At 49.4% G+C, this 19,040-nt stretch overlaps 1 protein-coding gene across 1 annotated transcript in view; it reads left to right on the top strand.

Annotated features, from left to right (window-relative positions):
* Nucleotides 1-5,992: 5,992 nt before the first annotated feature.
* Nucleotides 5,993-19,040, top strand: part of ARMH4 (armadillo like helical domain containing 4) — a gene marked incomplete at both ends in the record, with an annotated part of 65,553 nt that continues 52,505 nt past the window's right edge. Inside the window, 3 exons of the mRNA XM_082058084.1 lie at nucleotides 5,993-7,307; nucleotides 9,130-9,342; nucleotides 10,489-10,704. Of these exons, the coding sequence (XP_081914210.1) occupies nucleotides 5,993-7,307; nucleotides 9,130-9,342; nucleotides 10,489-10,704 (1,744 nt within the window). The remainder of the gene's footprint in view (nucleotides 7,308-9,129; nucleotides 9,343-10,488; nucleotides 10,705-19,040) is intronic.

The following is a 19,040-nucleotide window of genomic DNA, read 5'->3' on the forward strand; positions in this document are numbered from 1 at the left end:
CAAACCCCCGACACCGCCCCGCCGGGGGCGGCCCCGCTCCGCTCCGCCCGTGGGGCGCCGGGGGCGAGCGCGGCGCGTCGCCGCGGAACCGGGCGGAGGCGGCGGGAGGCAGGTGAGGCCGGGGAGGAGCCGGGGGGTCACCCACGACCACCGCTCTCGTCCCCAAGCTGGTTTCCCCCCGTGTTTAGTCCTTTTGTCGGTTGTGTTTCTGGCGGTAGCGATGCCCGCAGGGCAGCGCATCCTCGGCGCGGCTCTTTGTTCCCGGCGAGCGGGCTGGTCCTCGCAGCCCCGGGGGATGGGGAGGGGGGTGGGTGCCGTCCTGCGGGGATGGGGGGCCGCATGTGCCCCTTTGGGAAATCCCGAAGCGGGGGTTTCTTCTCCTGGAGCGTGTTGGGGGCTGATCTTTACTGTGCCTCCGTCCTGCGGCGGGTTTGGGCTGGAGGGATCCCCGGGTGGCTGGTTGCACTTGATCCCTTGGCGCGTTGGGCGGCTGCAGGGAAAAGATGCACTTCTGGGTCTTTAAGCTCACCTGGAAATAGGACTAAAGAGGATGGCTCTGTGCCCCGCAAGCAGGTGCGCCGGGTGTAACCAAGCCTTGAGCCAGCCCTGAGTCTATTCCCTGGCCAACAAGCAGGTTCTACCCAAGCTAAAAGGGCCTGGCAAGGTGTATTTAATAAGATCGTAAATCTTCATCTGCAGAGACTTATGATCCTCCAGATGCGCTGTGCGGTGTTGCTGTCTGCACTGAAATTTTGGAGTGGTTCTTGCAGATGGGAATCTGAATGCTACCCCTCTGGTCTGGAGAGCAGCATTTCCATCCTTCTGCTGTTTGAAAATTGCTGCACCCTTTGGCCTCATTCTTACCCCCCCCCCATTCCTCTCAATCTTTTTAATCCCTTAGGAATTTGGTAGTCTCTGACTTGTGCGGTGCTGGGGACCTGGCACGGGGTCAGAAAGCCATGCAGAACTACACGGCTTTTACTTGCAAATCCGAGTAGGGATTTCCGTAGGTGGTCTGTGCTGTTCCGAACAAAGCAAGCGATCGCTTAGTGGCTGGGGGAATAATGCCTAAAACATGTCATGTCTCTCGCTTCTCGAAGAACTACTGCTGGAACACCAATGCTGGAAGCAGAGGTGATGTATTATGTATTAAGGTGCCTCACTAGGACTGGTAGGAAGCTGGCCTTACAGAATATTAATATCTAATTTGTTTGCTTGTAAGGATCTGTCCTCAAATATAGGGGAGGATGTGCCCCTCTGATGCCTGGTGGTGTCTGCAGAGTTTAGCTTGTCTGACTTGGGCTGTGTTGGTGGCTGGTGTGCAGTTGTGTCGCTTGGGATTTCACTGTGGTTTAACTGGCTGAGGTCTGTTCATTGGCTCTAAAATTCCCTTGATTGAACAGGGCAAGGGCAGAATGTAAGGTGAAATGAAGGCATTTTTCTCAGCTTGTGTGCCAAAGTAGGAGTTGGAGATGTGCAGTGTATTATCTGCTGGCTTTTGTATTCAGCAGGACTAATAAGGCTTGGATAGCGCACATTAGCACTCTGGTAACACACATTTGATTGCCGGCTGCTCTTTGACTTGTATGTTTTGGCTAAACCTTCACATTAAAAGACTTGCGGTGGTTTTGTCCACTGCCTGCATCCTTTCGCAGATGAATTGCGGAGCTGAGTGCATCCAGGACTATTCACCCAGTCAAAGCTGCCATAATCAAGCTTGCACTTGGAGGTGTGAAAAGCCGTGTTCTGCAAAGGCTCGACAGTGATTTGTCTGAAGCCGACCTGTTAATCTCCTGTGCTCTGTGCTATATGATGCATGCAGCCACTTCAGCTTCGGTGTAGAAGTGTCCTCTCTGTTGGGAGAGCGATTGTTAGAACAGGGTTATTAATTCAAGTGAGTTAAAAGCTCAGTGCTTTTTATCCCTGCGCTGTTTCAATGATTGAAGAAAAGCACAACCAGAAGTTGCCAAAGGCAGAAAATAACAGCAAAGTGTTTCCTTAGGAGTTCTCTAAATAAACTGGCTGGGTGAAACTCTAAAGAGCCATCCTGGGGAGAAGCTGCATGCAACTGGGGCAGAGGGGTGGTTTTATCCTGTTTCTGTGTAAGGAACAGCTATTGAATGGGAGAAACTGGTCTGCTCTGTGCTTGTCCGCATTCAAACCTCCCCCGTTGGAGTGGCCATGGCAAGATGAGGTTCCTTTTGAGGTTCTTTCTGTGGTTTGTTTTATCAGACTTCCATGGAACTGACTTCAAATCGGTGTCTCTGACTCAGAGGGTCTGATAGTTATTGCTAGTGCTAATTGTATGGAGTAAGGAAGCAGCCTGGTTCAGGAGGATCCAACCGAGCCTTGAGACTGCTTTAGCGGCTGATTAATTTATATTTATTATCCCTCAGCTTGGCGACTTGCCCACAGCAGTAGGTAATTCTCATCCTTATGGGCAGCTCCTGGAGATGTCCAGCTTTGGCACCTTGTTTTTAGCCTAGCAGCCCTCTGTGCTGCTTTCCAGCCTACCAGGTGTTCAAAGGACACTTATTTTGTTCCATGATGGAGATAAAGCTCCCTGGCTGTCTGCAGTTGTGCCGGTTTGTGGCCAGGGGAACCGCATCTCTTGGGCTTTGTTATTGTGTGCAGGGGAAGCAGTTGGGTTGTCTCTCGCCCTCTGTGTGTGCCTCCTATTTAAAACAAGGATTAGTGTTCTACTGAGAGCCTGGTTGGTGCTTGGCAGATGTTGTCCAGGGCTTTGGCTCAGAACGCCAGGTGAAATCTGGGAACAAGGAGCTCCTGCAGCATGAAATACCGAGTTATTCTACAGCTTCAGGCTAGTAAGGAAAAAGCTTAAGATTACCACAGAGGAAGGGCTTAGTTTTATTGCTTGGCTGAGGCTGTAGAGCAGACTGACCATAAAACCAGCCAGATGGGAGGATAAACGTATAGCCCAGTGCAGCTGGAGTAACAAACTGCTTGGCAGCCAGCTACCCACTCAAACTTGGAGCACTTTGCATCAAGTGGGAGTGCTACAGCAAGGTGTCAAACTCTGCTTAAGAAGATAGCCAGGTCACTGCTGTTTATACAGTCTAATCCAGCCTCTTCCTAAAGCTGAGTAGGTCTTAAGCTCTGACTAATCTTCTTTGAAGTGCGAACTTGTGCCGCGATCCTGCAGCAAGCTCAGTGCTACTGTCCTGAGCTTTTATTGAATGTAGAGGTCTAGGCCAGCCTGGATCTAGTTGTTGGGCGTTTCCTGAGCAAATAACTCTCAAACAGTATTTTTGCCATTTACAAATGTAGAAATACGGTCCCCAGTGCTGTTCAGACTAGGGGAAACAGCATGAGGCTGCCTAAAATACTCTGGATACTCTTGTATCAGGCTTGTACTGACTGTCCACATGATCTAATAGCCAGAGGGAGGAAAGGCTCTTAGTACTCTTTTTTTGTTGGTTTGTTTTAATTAGTGGATGTCTCAAAGCCAGTCTTTTAGGGAGCAGCTCTGCCTCTTATTCCCTGCCATTCTATTCCTGGGAAGGATGGAATAAGCTTGTTGGGAAGACAGATGAACATGTTGATGTTTCTGCTAACATCATCCTGAATGTCTTAGGCTATTTGGGAGCTAGAAACTTACAAAAGTATACACATATGCATGATGTATATGACTGCAAGAAATCTTATGGCTATTTTTCAAGCGTGGCTGGGGGTTTGTTTAGGTTTAACTACTGCTAATATTACTTTTGTAGCTTAAAGAGACTTCTAGACAAACGATATTTGGAGCCAAACTTATATTTTGCTGTTATCAATATGTCTGATCTGAATTGGCACTTGCTAAAGGAGTGTGAGGTGAATGTAATTTGTACTTGTCAGCATGGCAAGGCAGATGCATGTCATTGGGCACTATCAATTTAACTCGCATAATATACTCTTAGTGCTTTTTAATTACAAAAGAGCATGAAGAATTAGCCTGTAAGAGCAGCTGAATATTGTCAGGTTTCAACTGTTTGTTTTGGGAGGGGGGGTAGAGGAGATGGATGAGTAGCCACTCATCCTGCAGAGCAAGGAGATAATGAAGATAAAGTGGAAGGTGTGTTTGCTGGTGAACAGCTTCTTGGTGGCTTCTGTTTGTCCCCGAGCACCTGGTGCATGTGTGTGGCCTGTGATGGGGAATTATTCCAGCAGCTCAAAGTGCTGAGCACCAGGGCTGCAGGGGGAATGGAAAAAATGACTGGATGCACCCCAAAGGCTCAACCAGCTAATGGAGCCTGCGGTAGCTGACTCTGAGCTGTGTTCTTCTGAGCTGGTAATGCTGAGGTTGTCTTGTGTGTCGCAGACAGCCCTGCAGATCATAAGGGTCTTCAGCTGGAGAAGTCTTTCTCTCTTGTGTGCAGTAAGAGGCTTGTTTTATAATGGAAATACACATTATATCGGTGTGACCAAACCGGCTTTCTGGTGTCTTGGTTGTGTTCAGGTGACTGGACACATTAATGCTGTTGAGGAAGAGACAAATGTACGTGAACAGCAGGACACAGGGCCTTTGAATTAGATGGACTAGCACAAATGGGGTGTTATGAAGATGCTTCTCTCCGTGACAGTGGTTACCTCTTGCATGTGGGTGCATGAGCAGACATGGAGAAGTGGTACACCCACGTGTAACAAAGCAGTAGTCAGCTTGTTGCATTGTGTGTGTACAAATGCAAATAATAATTACCTACATGGGAGAATGAGGAGTCTAGCAAGCTGGGGGACTCATCCTGGTGCCCATGAGCACGACTGCAAAGGGTAACCATTGCTTCTCTTAACATAGAGACTAAGAGGTGGTCTCACAACCAATCTTCTTCCTTACCTTTGAGCTGCAGAGGGATAATGGATATTAATAAGAGTGGTTCACTGGCACTGAGAACATGCCAACCAAAGCAGGTGAAGCCGGTGATGGTTGGAGGCTTCTTGTGGTAGGGCTTGACCATGCTACTGGCAAACTGTCCCCCAAAACTGGGAAGAGGAGCTTACCAGACTGGCTGTGTGATGGAGGGCTCTATGTGCAGGAGCTTTGTACGACTGGCTGTCCTGCATGTAGCAAGTGGGTGAGATGTTCTTTGCTGCTGAGTGGTGGTGCAGCAAGCCCAGGATGGGGGCACCTGCCCAAGGGAGGTGGTTGGGAGCAGTTCCTGCTGCTGTGAGGTGTCTGTCTGTCTGGGAGCCTGAGCCGTGTCACCGGAGGCAGCGGCGCCTGCCAAGAGCAGGCTGTCAGCTGGCTGGATCGCTGCTGGGTACCGGTTCAGCACCCGTGGAAACTCTGGGAACACACGGTGATTATCCACGTGAAACTTTCTGGAAGTGCCTCCATGGTGCAGTGCAGCATAAAACCTGTGCTAATGCAGCAGTGCTGCTGTCTGGGCTGTAGCTTTTCTCTGGTGGGCCAAGGAGCCCATACAGGGTGTGTGATACTAATGCAGCCCTCAAGCCTTCTGTTTTGGCTCTGGTTCTATGTTGTGCCCAATAGACTCACCTTGTCCTCTGTGCAAGTTCCTTGGTTTCCCTCTGTGTCAATGCACAGAACAGGACTTGCCATAACAGGCCTGAGACTTCAGTATGGCCCTGACAAGCATGAGTCCTGGACTTTGTAAAGGACCAGCAGGCTGATCCTCCTCAGATGCTTGCAAGTCTGATGCCTACTGGGTAGACCATAGCACTCTGCCACTGGGATGAGAGCTTGGCATGGTCTGTCTTGAGCTTCAGTTCAAGGTTTGGGTTGGTCTGGCATGAGACTTCAGAATGGGTAGGTTAGGAACAGTTAAATAGGAGGTCTCCATTGCTTGGGTTGTGTATATAGGGTCTGCTCAGAACTTGCCATAGACCAGCATGCATGGAACTTGTCACTCAGTTGTTTAAGGCCCTGGGTCAATGGGTGGTTGATTATGTGTAACCTGGTTCCTTTTTCCCTTCCTAGGTCTTACACTCTGGACTTGACAGCCTTGCAGGCTTCTGGGCTCGTCTCTTCTCCGCTATGAGTAGATCAACAGGATTTAACATCTGTGTGGTCGCCTGCAGCATCCTGCTCTTGTCCTCCAGCCCACCATGCCTGGCATCTCAGCCACTGGAGGAGAGGGACATGACAAAGGTCCAGCATGGCCTCTGGGCAGGGAATGGGCTAGAAGATGAAAGAACAAGCATGCTGAGCTTGCAGAGTAACCTGGGCCCTTCTGAGCAGACTGCATCTGAAGAGCCATGTGGAGTGTCAGCAAAGCCCTCTGAGATGCCCTTCACTGAAGCTTTCACTGCAGAAGGAGAAATGCTGCCCGTGAGCCCAAGCCACATCATCCCAAGCAGCCAGAGCCTGGGTGCTCACACCTCTGCTGTGGCTGCCGCAGGTGGAGAGGAGTTTGTTCCCACAAAATCAGAGCTGGATGAGGATGCTGCATTCAAGGCCATGCTGACCACAGCTGTGACCACACTGAACCCTTCTGTCCAGGAGGAGTCTGTCAGCGGCCCCACTGGTGAGACCACCACGGAGGGTGGTGGCGAAGTTGAGCCCAGCTCTGCTGGCCTCTCAGCAAACCCCCTTTCTGGGCCAGCTGAGGAGGAGGCAGAGACCAGCTCGCTCCCCTCAGCTGCACCCCGGCCCACGCTGCTCCCCAGTTCTCCCAGCTGGGAAACAGCAAGTGACCACCATGTCATCCCAACTCCCCCGGCTCCCAGTGTGGCCTCTGAGGTGGGAACACCCAGAGCTCATACAGGGAGCCCTCTGAAGTCCCTGGCTGTACGGGCGTCCGTGGCTGTGACACGTCCCTTCATGGCAACCGAGGCCTCCCTCCACCTGGAAGCTGGGACGGGTGTTGAACAAGATCTGCCTGTCACAGCTGGCACTGTCACCATCCGTGCTACGGACACCGTGCCAACTGACTGGGATGACACAAAACTAAGGGGCGTAAGTCAAGTCACATCTCATGAGGAGGTAACAGGGAACCAGGGAGCAACAGAACCATCCCAGACCCTGCAGGGAGCTGTGGGGGAGGAAGAGGATGCAGCAGGAGTGCTGCTGTCCCCAGTGTCTCCTCCACCAACTCCCGAGCTTGCTGAGGAGACCAACTGCACAGAGCTGGTGCGAGGGGAGGAGGTGTCGGCAGCTTCCACGGGCAGCAGTGGTGCTCTCCACACTGCAAACCTGACGGGTATGGGTGCGGCTCATCTCAACTCGCTGGAAAACATAGACACAGTCACAGCAGAGGAGGGGAAAAGCATCCTGCTGTCCCAGCCGGAGGTGGCTGTGGTGACAGATACACAGTCTGATCTCTCTCCTACTCTGGAAAGCTCATGGAAAGGTAAAACTTGCCTGTTGCATACACAAGTGTAGGTTTAGGAGAGATGCTTTTGGAACCTGTGCTTACATTCAGGGGGATAAAGTGGAGAAAGGTGCGATCTTGATACTTGCAGCAAGGTGGGACACCCCTTTGCCCTCCCAGGAGAGGCTATGGACCTTTGTGCAGAGGTAACAGCCTAAGCAGTTAATTCACAGCCATAAAGTGGTGCCCAGCCTTGGCTGTTCCTACACACGATGTCCCTGTGTACAGGTGGGCGCAGTCTGGGCGGTACCCTGTCCTGGATGTTATGTGAAGCAACTGTGGTGAGCTGCACCTTCTGTTCTTCAAGCTGAGAGATAGTGGCTGCAATAGCAAACAGGACTGAGACTGGAAAGGCTGTGTCGGCAAAGCCTGGGGGTGAAGGGGTTGCTTGGGTATGGGGGTGTCTGTGGTGAATTGGAGTCTTTTCATCAGCTAGCCCCAAGTCTCTGACAAAACTTAGTGATGTTCTATGTGTGCAGTGTCCTACCAAAGCAGGGGCTTCAGCTTTGGTGCTCATGCAGCAGTTGAGAGGGACAGATGTAGTCTGGTTGTAGGAATCTCACCTCAACCAGAGATGTAAATTTGCCTCTAGTGTGACTGTCCTGTGACAAGGGAGGGAGCCCAGATTCTGAGCAGCTGATTAAGTGCTTGGTTTCAAGGAGGACATGGCTACAAGTGACTCTTTGACATGGCAAGTGCAAGGACCCAAAGGTGGTCTTTGCACAAGCTCACTTGGAAGCCCTGCAAAATGGAGGGGGGGGAATAATTCTGGGGTGGGTGAATTAATTAGCATCTGGGATCATTTATCTCTCAACTACCAGCTGTGGACACCTGCAGTCAGTGTGGAAGAGGCAGGGACAATGGGTGGCTGTAAATGCTTCCTAAATCCAGTAATAACTGAGCTGTACTGGTGGGCTGTGTGTAACTGGTGTCTTTCGTGATTTACAAGGATGCTCGGATCAGAAGATCTGTCCGGAGCTCTGTGACAGAAGCTCCTGGTGTTGTCCCCCACTGGTCAGGCTCTGACTGCCCCGTGTTGGTGCCAAGCCTGTTACCAGCAGACAAACCTTCCTCCCAGACAGCTGACAGTGTCACCCTGTGCTGTACTTACCTGTGGACGTGACATCTTCAGCCCAATGACAATGATTCTACTCAGTGTTTAAAATGTAGGGGAAATGCTAAAGGGAGTCTGGTCAGGTCTTGGGCAATGATACATTCTTAGGCTGAGGAACATGAGGTTTAGGACTTTATTTAAATTGCTGGGCACCTTTAGTCTTTAACTCCTCACTGCCTCTGAAGGATCTAGCTTTTGCTGTAACAGGAAAGCTAATTGCATGCTGGTGCTGAAACCTGACTGATTAATTTCTAGATTAATTTATAAGCACTTGGCTTGTCAGCAGGTTCCCTCTTTGCTGTTTCCCAGATGTTGGGGAAACAACACTATCAATAAGACTTGCACAACAAAAATAAACCCTTCTACAAAGCTGAAGTCTCAAAGCCATGAGCTGCCCCCTAAAAGCATTGCCCTGGTAGCCTCACGTGCTCCAAATTGTATCTCACACCATGGTTCTGCAGGGCTGTACTTACTTGGTGTTGCTCCCCAGTGGGTGCACATGTCCCCAAGGGGCAACTGAGAAAATGAGGACTAATTCTGCTGTTTTAATTTCTGTTATGAATATTGCCACATCCTTCTGCTGGACCAGCTGTGTGTGCTGTGGCTCTGGAGCCGCTGATGCACAGAGTTGTATTCCTTCAATGTCCTGTTGCTGTGAGTTGGTACTGACGCATGTTCTTGCTGCAGGTGTCACTTGGGAGGTGACAACAGCTGCCCAGGAGCTTGATGCTGCTTTGTCAGTGGTGACACTGGTGCCTGGTGCCACCCAGGGGACAGGAGCCACAAGCCTCCCCCAGGGGGACAGTGGGGAGGACACCCAGATGCCAACTGCTCCTAGTGCCACCCAGATGTTGGTGGCAACTGGTACTTCCTCTGCAGTGAATGCTCCAGAAGTAGAAGGTAAGGGTCTGTTTCAAGGACTGGAGACTTATTTCCACACGAGATGGTACATCTGAAACCAAAAATCAATGCTTGGACACTGAGGTCTCAACATACAGCATTCACATTCTAAGTGACTTATTGTTCTAGCCTAGTACAGGCTGCCACTGCTTTCTGCCTGTGCTACCAGATCCACCACATTAAAATATGGCAGAATGTGTTTTTGTTTGTTTTTCCCAAAATAACAATGGAGTAGAGATTAAAAATCACCACAAAACCTCCACATCTATCCTTGCTAGCAAGCTGACTTCTGGCCTTAGGCATTTAACACAGTTTCTCTTTATGGAGGGAGAGCTTTTACTTCTGGAGCCAAAGGTGGTCACAGATTCCTGATAATCAGTCTGAAGGATGAAAATAGTTCATCAGGGTAAGGTGGGAACAGTGGTGGGGGGTAGATGCCCTCTTGCAAGAGTCCGGTGAGCCTTTGGGTGTGGAACCTTCCATTGAGGGATGGTGAGTTCGTATTGGGTTGATGTAGCTCATACAGCAGTCATGTTCATCTAGTTGCTGCCCGCTGGCTTCATGTCACCTTGGCAGGTATGTTTAGGAGCCTGTCTTCTTGATGGGAGTATATCAAGGGTTTCCTTAGCACAAAGCTGACTTTGAGCTTGTGTGTTTCTATAGTAGAAGGTGTCACTGTGATGAAACTGCTGCTGAGCAGCTTTTCTGATAACATCTATATTGCAGGGCAGCAAAAGAAGAAAAACTATTAGCATTGTATCTCTTAAAAGTCCCTTTGTAGGGGAGAAAAGGCTCTTCTGGTGGTTTCATCTAATTAGCTTCTGGGATTTAATTATAAATTCAACTAATTTTTCTCTGTGTAATAAACAATTAGATTTCTTGCTCAGTTCATATCTCAACCAGTGTCTCAGTGCTATGGGGTGGTGACCAGCAGACCTCAAAGCAGTAGAAGTAAAACCTGGCTGAGTTCTCATTAAGGGGAACCTCCTGTGCTGGTTATCCTGGAGGAGAAGCTTTCATTAGAACGGAGTCACTTGCACATCTTGAAAGAGGCTTCTACTCTGAGTGAAGCTTTCATTGAGGAGTTTGTTCTTAAATGGTGGGGGTTTTATATTGTGCCAAACTGCTGCTTTCTCTCTTCTGTAGATCAAACAGATGTCCTGGTAACCAGAGAGGAGGCTGTTCCAGTTGCTGGTGAGTTGTCTGCTACCCAGTCTGGACAGACAGAGGAGCCATCCAGCAGAACTGTGGTCCTGGTAACTCCAGCACCAATGGCACCTTCTGTCAGGAGGACAGCTCTTCCGTCCGTCAGGAGGATCAGTACGGCTGTGACCTATGGGCTGGACCGCCTGGAGTCAGAAGGTACCACTGATCCCAAGGCTAAGAAAAGGGCAGTTTCGTGTGGAGTGGTATGCTTGCCTTGACACTGAGCTCCCTCATTTGTCTCTTTGGCACACAGCTATGCACATGTTTTTGTTAATAAAATTGTTGATTGACCTGTCCCCTTCCAGGAGGCACAGGAAGCAAGAAGTGACCAGTGTCAATGGAGGATGCTTGAAATTCAAGTGGCTGTGGTGGGAGGGATGGGGTTCTCCCTTGGAGATGGAGCGGTAGAGTCCAGCTCTGCACCTGTAACTGCTGATGTGTGCACTGATTGCAGAGCCCCTGTACCAGGTGACACTCATGGGGACATGCTCAGACTGCCGAAATCCTCACTGCATGCAATGCGGGAGGATGTCCTGTGTGAGATGGGTACAGAAACATTGCCAGGACAAGTGATGCCCTATTTACACTCCCTGTGTGGTACTGGGAGAGGCAAGGGATGCATCCCTTTGAGACTCTCGCAACTCAATGCTACCTGCTAAGCTGAGGGAGCTGGGCTTGTTTAGTCTGGAAAGAGGAGGCTTAGAGGTGAGCTCAGCACTCTCTAGAACTACCTGAAGGGCAGTTCTAGCCAGGTGGGGATTGGGCTCTTCTCCCAGGCATCAGCAATAGGACAAGGGGGCATGGGCTTCAACTCTGCCAGGGGAAACTGAGGCTGGAGATGAGAAAGCAATTCTGTGCAGAGAGAGTGGTCAGGCATTGGAATGGCTGCCCAGGGAGGTGCTGGACTCACCGGCCCTGGAGGGTTTGAAACTGAGACTGGACATGGCACTTAGTGCCCTGATCTAGTGAATGGGCTGGAGTTGGACCAAGGGTTGGACTTGATGATCTCCGAGGTCTTTTCCAACCCAGTTGATTCTGTGATTCTCTCATCGCTGCTCCTCCAACCTGGTGTCACCAACTGGGCTCCCTTCTCTTAAACTCCATTTTCCCACTGCCAGTTTTGGAGTCTCTGCTCTCTGTCTTCAGGCAGTTGAAGCCCAGTGATGCAAATTCTACTTGGGCAACCACCCATCAAAGAGAGGTTTAGGCGCAGTAGATCCTACTTGGGCTTGGTTTGCAGCTCAGATCTGATATCTCTTCAGCTCATCCATGACTTTCCTGCAGAGAATTGTTTCACTTCTGCTTCTTGTTCTTTCTCCTACTTAAACTCTGCTTGCTCATCTATCCAGTTTTGTACTCCAGGCTCTGGACTGACACCACCTGGCAGGGATTAATCTTTCTGACTGTTTTGCTCCCTTTCCTTTCTCTTGACCTTCTCTTGCATTTGTATTTTACTGCAAAGGTTGGCAGCCCTCCAGGGGTGGCATGCCAGATGGTATTTTTCTTCTGATGAGAGGTAGGGTGCCATAGACAACAGCTAATCAGCATCTTTTCTCTGCAGGAAGCAATAGCGTGCCCTCCTGTTGAGTTTAGAGGGCAGCAGAAGCTGGGAGCGCTCACCGCTGCAAGTGCAAGGTGCTGCAGCTCCTGTCCTCTGTCTGTCTGTGTTGCTGCTGGCTTTGAATCCTGCCATGAGCTCTCTGGTCCTCCAGCTACAGCTCTCATGCCTTGTCAGGGTGAATCCTGCATGTATCTGGCAACGCAAGGATGTGGTGCTGATGATGGGCAAGTGGCAGCAGGGGAAGAAGGGCACATGTAGGGTAAACCTGATCTTTGAGGCTGAGAAATAAGGTCCCTGCTTAGCAAGAGCAGGATGATTCAGGAGGCTGAAGTGTTTCTGAGCCCTCTGGGATCTCCTTTAGGAGCCAGGTTGTCTGCACAGGAAGATAAGAGGGATTTCTGGTTCAGCTGAGCACTGGTCTCCCTGTATTTAATGAGAATTTCTGGATAGGCATTTAAAAAAAACATGACCCAGGACTGCTGCAACTTTCTTGGGTTCCTACTTGAGCTCTCTTATGCAACAACAGGTCTGTTCCCCCTGTTCTTGAGTATCCTCTGAGCTCTAAGGGGAAATGCAGGCTGTAACTAGGACCAGCTTTTGTAAATGATGATGACTCAACCAGAAGGCTGTGGGTTTCTTGGCTCTGGGGTCTGGCTCTGCAGGTGCCTGTCATCCAAGGGATATAATGCTCACTGGTGTGCTCTGTTTTTGACAACTGGCGCAGCTTTTGTGGTCTAAATCTCTTCTGATCAACTGAGACCTTAGTGCAGTGAGCCAGAATTTTCCCTGGTGTTGGGCATCACCAATCTGCTGCTTATAAAATGGGACAAATACCACTTGGGCATAGGCTTTCTGCCTGGGGATGCTGCTGCCCCAATTAAGCGCAAAAGGAGGTTTTGAGCTGCGAAGCTGCTTTCTAATATCTTTTCCTCTGTATAATGGCAATTGGGGGTACCATATCCTCATGGTGAAGTAGCATTTGGAAGCTTGGTTTCTGTTACTCCCCAAATTACAATTCTTAGTGCTTGCACTCAGAATATCTAGATGGTGCCAGATACAAGCTGTTTGGGGGTGATTTCCCATCAAGATCTACTAAGCTCCAGCCTTTGGGGGGCTCAAGCTCTTCAAGGACAGAATCATAGAACCATTTTGGTTGGAAGAGATCCTCAAGATCAAGTCTATAACCATTCACTGAACTCGGGCACTGAACCATGTCCCGAAGAACCTCATCTGCACATCTTATAAACCCCTCCAGGGATGGTGACTCCACCACTGCCCTGGGCAGCCTGTTCCAATGCTTCACAACCCTTTCCATGAAGAAATTTTTCCTAATAACCAATCTAAACCTCCCTGGTGCAACTTGAGGCTATTTCCTCTTGTCTTATTGCTTGTTACTTGGGAGGAGAGACCAACACCCCCCTGGCTCCAAGCTCCTTTCAGGCAGTTCAGAGATCAGAAGGTCTCCCCTCAGCTCCTGTTCTCCAGCTGAACCCCCCAGGTCCCTCAGCCGCTCCCATCACACTTGTGCTCCAGCCCCTCACCAGCTCCGTTCCCTTCTCTCAACTCGCTCCAGCACCTCAAGGGCTTTCCTGTGAGTGGCCCAAAACTAACACAGGATTTGAGGTTTGGCCTCACCAGCATCGATGGAAGATCAGACGTTGCTGCTGTTGCAGACATATGCTTGGGTCCCTAATGAGGGATCTTGGCTCTCTGTGGGGAGGCTGTGCCTTGCTCACTGGTGGAAGAAATGCAAGGAGCTGAGTGAGCTTGGCTGGTCTCCAGTGCCTTCCATGGGGCATCCTGACTTGTCTTGCTGAGGGCCTGGCTCATCATTAAATATAAACCCCTGCTGTTCAGCTAGCTTGGTTTCTTGGGGCCCATCTGTGCCAAACTGCCTGCAGTAAATTGCATCAGTACATTCCCCTACCCGGCTTGGATGCAAAACTATTTTAAAAACTAAATTGCACAGACAAACATGAGGTGCTTTGACTATGTCTCAAGGTGGGTTTATCTTCCTCTCTACTAGACTATGGAGAGATTAGCTGGGTAGCAAATATTCTCTTACCTTGACTCTGTGGTGAGACTGGTTCTACTTGCCCTTCCTAGCTGGAGAAATCCTATAAAGGGATGATAGGATATGAGGAGAGGACACAGCAGAGGATGAGGCTTACTTGTCTGAGAGACTTAATTATGTATTTTGTCCCTGTGCCCAAAATTTGTATCTCCCTAGCAAGTTAAACACTGCAGCTTTCTCTGTAGGACGTCTAGAGTCCAAATGATATAATCTAGTTCAGCTTGAATACTTGGGACCACTGTGTGAGCCTCCTAATGCATTTTGAAAAGTGGCTCTTTTGAAGGAAACAATAATGCATTTGGACTGGACTCCTTTGCTGTCATGTCCACCGTGGTGCCTATGGGTGGAGTTGGTTGCACTCCATGACCATGGCAGCATTTGGCTGGTATAACTTTCCAACCAGCTTGCCACGTTCCTTCCTCTGCGAGATCTGTGCAGTATTCAGTTGAGACCTGCTGGGCAGAGAACAGCAGCAGCCGGTGCCCTTGGCTGGTCCTCAGGTTGCACCAGGGGAGGTTTAGATTGGATATTGGGAAAAATATCTTAATGGAAAGAGTTGTTGGACACTGGAACAGGCTGCCCAGGGCGGTGGTGGAGTCGCCATCCCTGGAGGGGTTTAAAAGATGTGCAGATGAGGTTCTCAGGGACATGGGTTAGTGCCAGTGTTGGGTTAACAGTTGGGTTTGATCTTGAGGGTCTTTGCCAATCAAAATGATTGTGATCTGATCAGCTCCTGTCACGGTTCTGTACAGGATGCGATCCAGGGATGCTCTGAGGGCAAGCAGAAGGTAGGTTAGCTCACTTTCTGTGAGTTCCTTGAAGGTCATGTCATCATTGTGTGCTAATCCCAAGCCAGCAGTTAGTACAGAACTAGCCTGCTGCCAGGAGTGATGGCTTGCCTGTCACAGCCTGGGTGACAACCCAGTTCAATGTGACAAGCTTACAGCACTGTTGCCTGTGGCTGTTGGTGAGGGTGGGTCGGTGTCTGTCAATGCACACTCATAGCTTGGTTTTCTTGTGTGCCACCATCCTGCCTGGACAGCAAGGTCTCACTGAAAGGGCTCGAGGGTGGTGGTGACTGTGAAGAAAAGCACATGGAATGGAGAATGGGAAGATGTCTTGGCGTTCATCAAACCCTGCAAGGACCAGCCTCCTCTGACATGTAGGGCAGATGTTGCTATGTTACTTTCTAAGGCTGCCCAGATGCAGCAGTGACAGCTGCCTCTTGAGGTACTTGTGATCAACCCACAAGTCCAGAGAAGCCCTTCTGCAGTTAGACCCCCCACCCCCATATGCTACCCTGGGTGCATCAAAGCTCTTCAGGAAAACATTTGAAGATGAATGATGCCCACTCCTTGCAGCTCAGTAAACTCCAGCTTGGCCCATTGCAGCATTAATTTGGGATTTAGAGACTGTCCACTTGTGATTTTGAGATGGAGAGAGGAACAAATATGGCTCTTGCTGCTCTCCTATAGGTGCTTTGAAGAGAACAAGGAAGAGTATTATACATTGGTGGTTCTGATGTGTCTATCCTATTTTTCATGTACCACATACCCTAAAATCCAAACCTGCTCTGCAACAGTGTGTAAACCCTAAGGCTGGTTCCAGTCATCTAGGCTTGCTTCAAGGCTTTGTTGGGAGTGAGCTGCTTGCACAATTTAGCTGTCAGGGAGAATGCTTAGAGCTTTTAGAAAAGCTGGGGATGTTCTACCTGTTGTGTGGTGTCAGGAACAGTCCGTAACTCTGAAAATGGATGACTTAAACTCAGCTACTCTAGAGGGAGATCATCTTAACCATATAGCTCTTGAAGGTGATCTGTTCCTGGTTAATCGGGGTGGGTTAGACTTTCTGGTGGACAGCATGCTGGTGGACAGCAGGGTGACCATGAGCCAGCACTGGGCCCTTGTGGCCAGGAAGCCAATGGGACCTGGGGTGGGTTAGAAGGGGGTGGTCAGTAGGTCAGAGAGGTTCTCCTGCCCCTCTGCCCTGGGGAGACCACACCTGGAATCTTGTGTCCAGTTGTGGCCCCTCAGTTCCAGCAGGACAGGGAACTGCTGGAGAGAGTCCAGCGCAGCCACCAAGATGCTGGAGGGAGTGGAGCATCTCCCGTGTGAGGAAAGGCTGAGGGAGCTGGGGCTCTGGAGCTGGACAAGAGGACACTGAGGGGGGACTCATTCATGGGGATCAATATGGAAAGGGGGAGTGTCAGGGGGATGGAGCCAGGCTCTTCTGGGTGACAACCAATGATAGGACAAGGGGCAATGGGTACAGACTGGAACACAAGAGGTTCCACTTAAAGTTGAGAAGAAACTTGTTCCTGGTGAGGGTGTCAGAGCCTGGCCCAGGCTGCCCAGGGGGGTTGTGGAGTCTCCTTCTGTGCAGACATTCCAACCCGCCTGGACACCTTCCTGTGTAACCTCATCTGGGTGTTCCTGCTCCATGGGGGGATTGCACTGGATGAGCTTTCCAGGTCCCTTCCAGCCCCTGACATTCTGGGATTCTGTGATTCTAACCTCATGGTAATTTTACAGTATTCACTTGTCTTTGGTTTTAAACAGCTCCTATTGCTCTTTGCTGACCTGTGTACTCAATTTTACCTTTCCAAGGAAACTGAATCTTAACTAATTTCAGTGAGAAGAGCTCTCCTAGTCCTCTTCTTCTTTCTATACCTATTTGTCTTGCATCTTGTTCTTCTTGTACACAATAATCTAAGCTGCATGTCACTTCAGAAGTGAAGGCAGTGGTTGCCTTTCTTTTCAGAAAATACTTCAGAACTCGTAGCCATTTACATAGACTCTTCAAATTTTCCTTACATTTATCTTCTAAGCTGTGTCACAGTACAAGGACCTGTCTTATTTTTTTGGATGTGAACAGTGTTTTTTCTGGAAATCAGGGCTCTGACTGGGACTGCTATTTGGACCCTGGATCAAGACCTGCCTTGTTAAATCTCTGTAACCTCATTGGAAATGTAAATGAGGTTTGTAGGGGTGTAAATAAGACAGGCACCTAACCCAGCATGGTTAATGTGCCTGATACTATAATTCCTCACCAGCTCTTTAGATATCAGCTGAATTGGCAAGGAGCAGAAGGTGCAAAACAAAGCACATGCAAAATGAATTAATTATTAAATGTTTTGTACATACTTTTGTTTTGCTCCCAGTTTATCGCTGCAACTGAAATGGGAGCTGCTGTCCCTCTGGTGCAGGTTGACCTCCACGTTCTTCACGGTAGATGGTAGTTCATCCCCAATTCTCCTCCTTTGTAGCACAAAAATGTAGAAAGTGTCATAGAGTTCTGCATCAAAACCACGCTTTATTTCTTTTTCTGAAAGTGTTTGATCAAAGAAGATGGTTTTTGGGAGAGGAATGAAACTTCTTTAAGTAACTTTGTCCTTTGTGATATTCTGGCCCTGGTCTTCTGCCTCCAGCAGGTTAGGTGACATTTCCTAATCTGACCCACTGTTGGTCCTGCTCTGGCCGGGCTATACTTGAATCTTTAACCATATCTGCCATATCTGACTTTTCTTTTGTCCAAAAAATTAAAGTTTACTTGAATATCATTTTAATGTTGTAGCTTTCCCATGCTTATCTTCAAGCTTAAACAAAAACCAGCAGAAACCCCCTACTGTTGCTATTGAAAGGTAATCGCACTGTGGGTGAGAGTTTTTAATGAGTTTGTGTTTGTTTTAATCTGGGGATTAAGCAGCTCACCTTCCCGGCCCTGGGGAGGTGGGCGCAGATAAGCAGGTACGTGGCAGTTTGCTTTGAAGGCTTTGTGAGAAGCGTTTTCCTCGGGAGCTGTGGATGGCTGGGGTTTGTGTTTGGCGATAGGGGCTTTTCTGGGGAGCTTTGGGCATGGGAACCAGAGCAAACCACCCTGTGAACTGGTTTGGCTCTCCAATTTCTGTGTCCTACCCAGGGCAGCTGGGATACTGTCCCTCTTGTCAGTGGCACAGGAGGCAGTGACTAGAGCACTGGCTTAACTCATTTTCTAGGAAGAGTCATAAGCTTATTTTTTTTTAATGACAAGTTCTCTTTAAATGTGGGGACACCTCATGATGTGTTTCCTCCTGGCTGGCATCAACACTTCAGACCGCATGGGTGCAAGGGTGTGGTGGTTTTAAACTGGAAGAGGGGGGATTTGGGCTCAACATGAGGAAGAAATTGTTGGCCCTGAGGGTGGTGAGAGCCTGGCCCAGGTTGGCCAGAGAGGTGGTGGCTGAACCATCCCTGGAGACATCCCAGGCCAGGCTGGACGGGGCTCTGAGCAACCTGAGCTGGTGAAGATGTCCCTGCTCATGGCAGGGGGGGCACTGGGGGAGCTGGGAAGGTCCCTTCAACCCAAACTGTTCTGTCATTCTAAAGACAGACCAGCAGTGTTGTCCTGAACCTCTCCACAAAAATACCCTGGGGAGAAGCATTACCCTTGGCAGAGGATGGTGGAGGCTGCGGGAGGGAGAGGAAGGACTTGTCAGTGCTCATGCTGCTTTCTTAGAAGTGATTGGGGTAGGTTTGCAGTCATCTTTCCTTCTGGTGTCTGATAGAACTTGAGCTAAAACCTCAGTACCCTGGAGACTGTTGCTCACAATAACAGATCCACCCCCTAATCAATGTCATCTGCAATGGATCTGTGCTGGGTATGGATTATGAAACTGAAATCAAATGTTTTCTTAAGTCTTGAGTTATTTACTCCTTTTCCAGGCAGTGTGGTTGAATTGGATACTCCTAAAGAGAAGTAAACAGCTTTTTGTTGGATAAAATGGAATTAACATCTCTGCTGGGGCTTATTTTTTTTGTGATTGGAAGAAAGTACTATACCAACAGCCCTTTTCCATTTGAAAATGGAGTTTTGTTGAGA

The sequence above is a fragment of the Streptopelia decaocto genome (assembly GCF_964273445.1).
Source record: "Streptopelia decaocto genome assembly, chromosome: 7".
NCBI classification, from domain to species: domain Eukaryota; kingdom Metazoa; phylum Chordata; class Aves; order Columbiformes; family Columbidae; genus Streptopelia; species Streptopelia decaocto.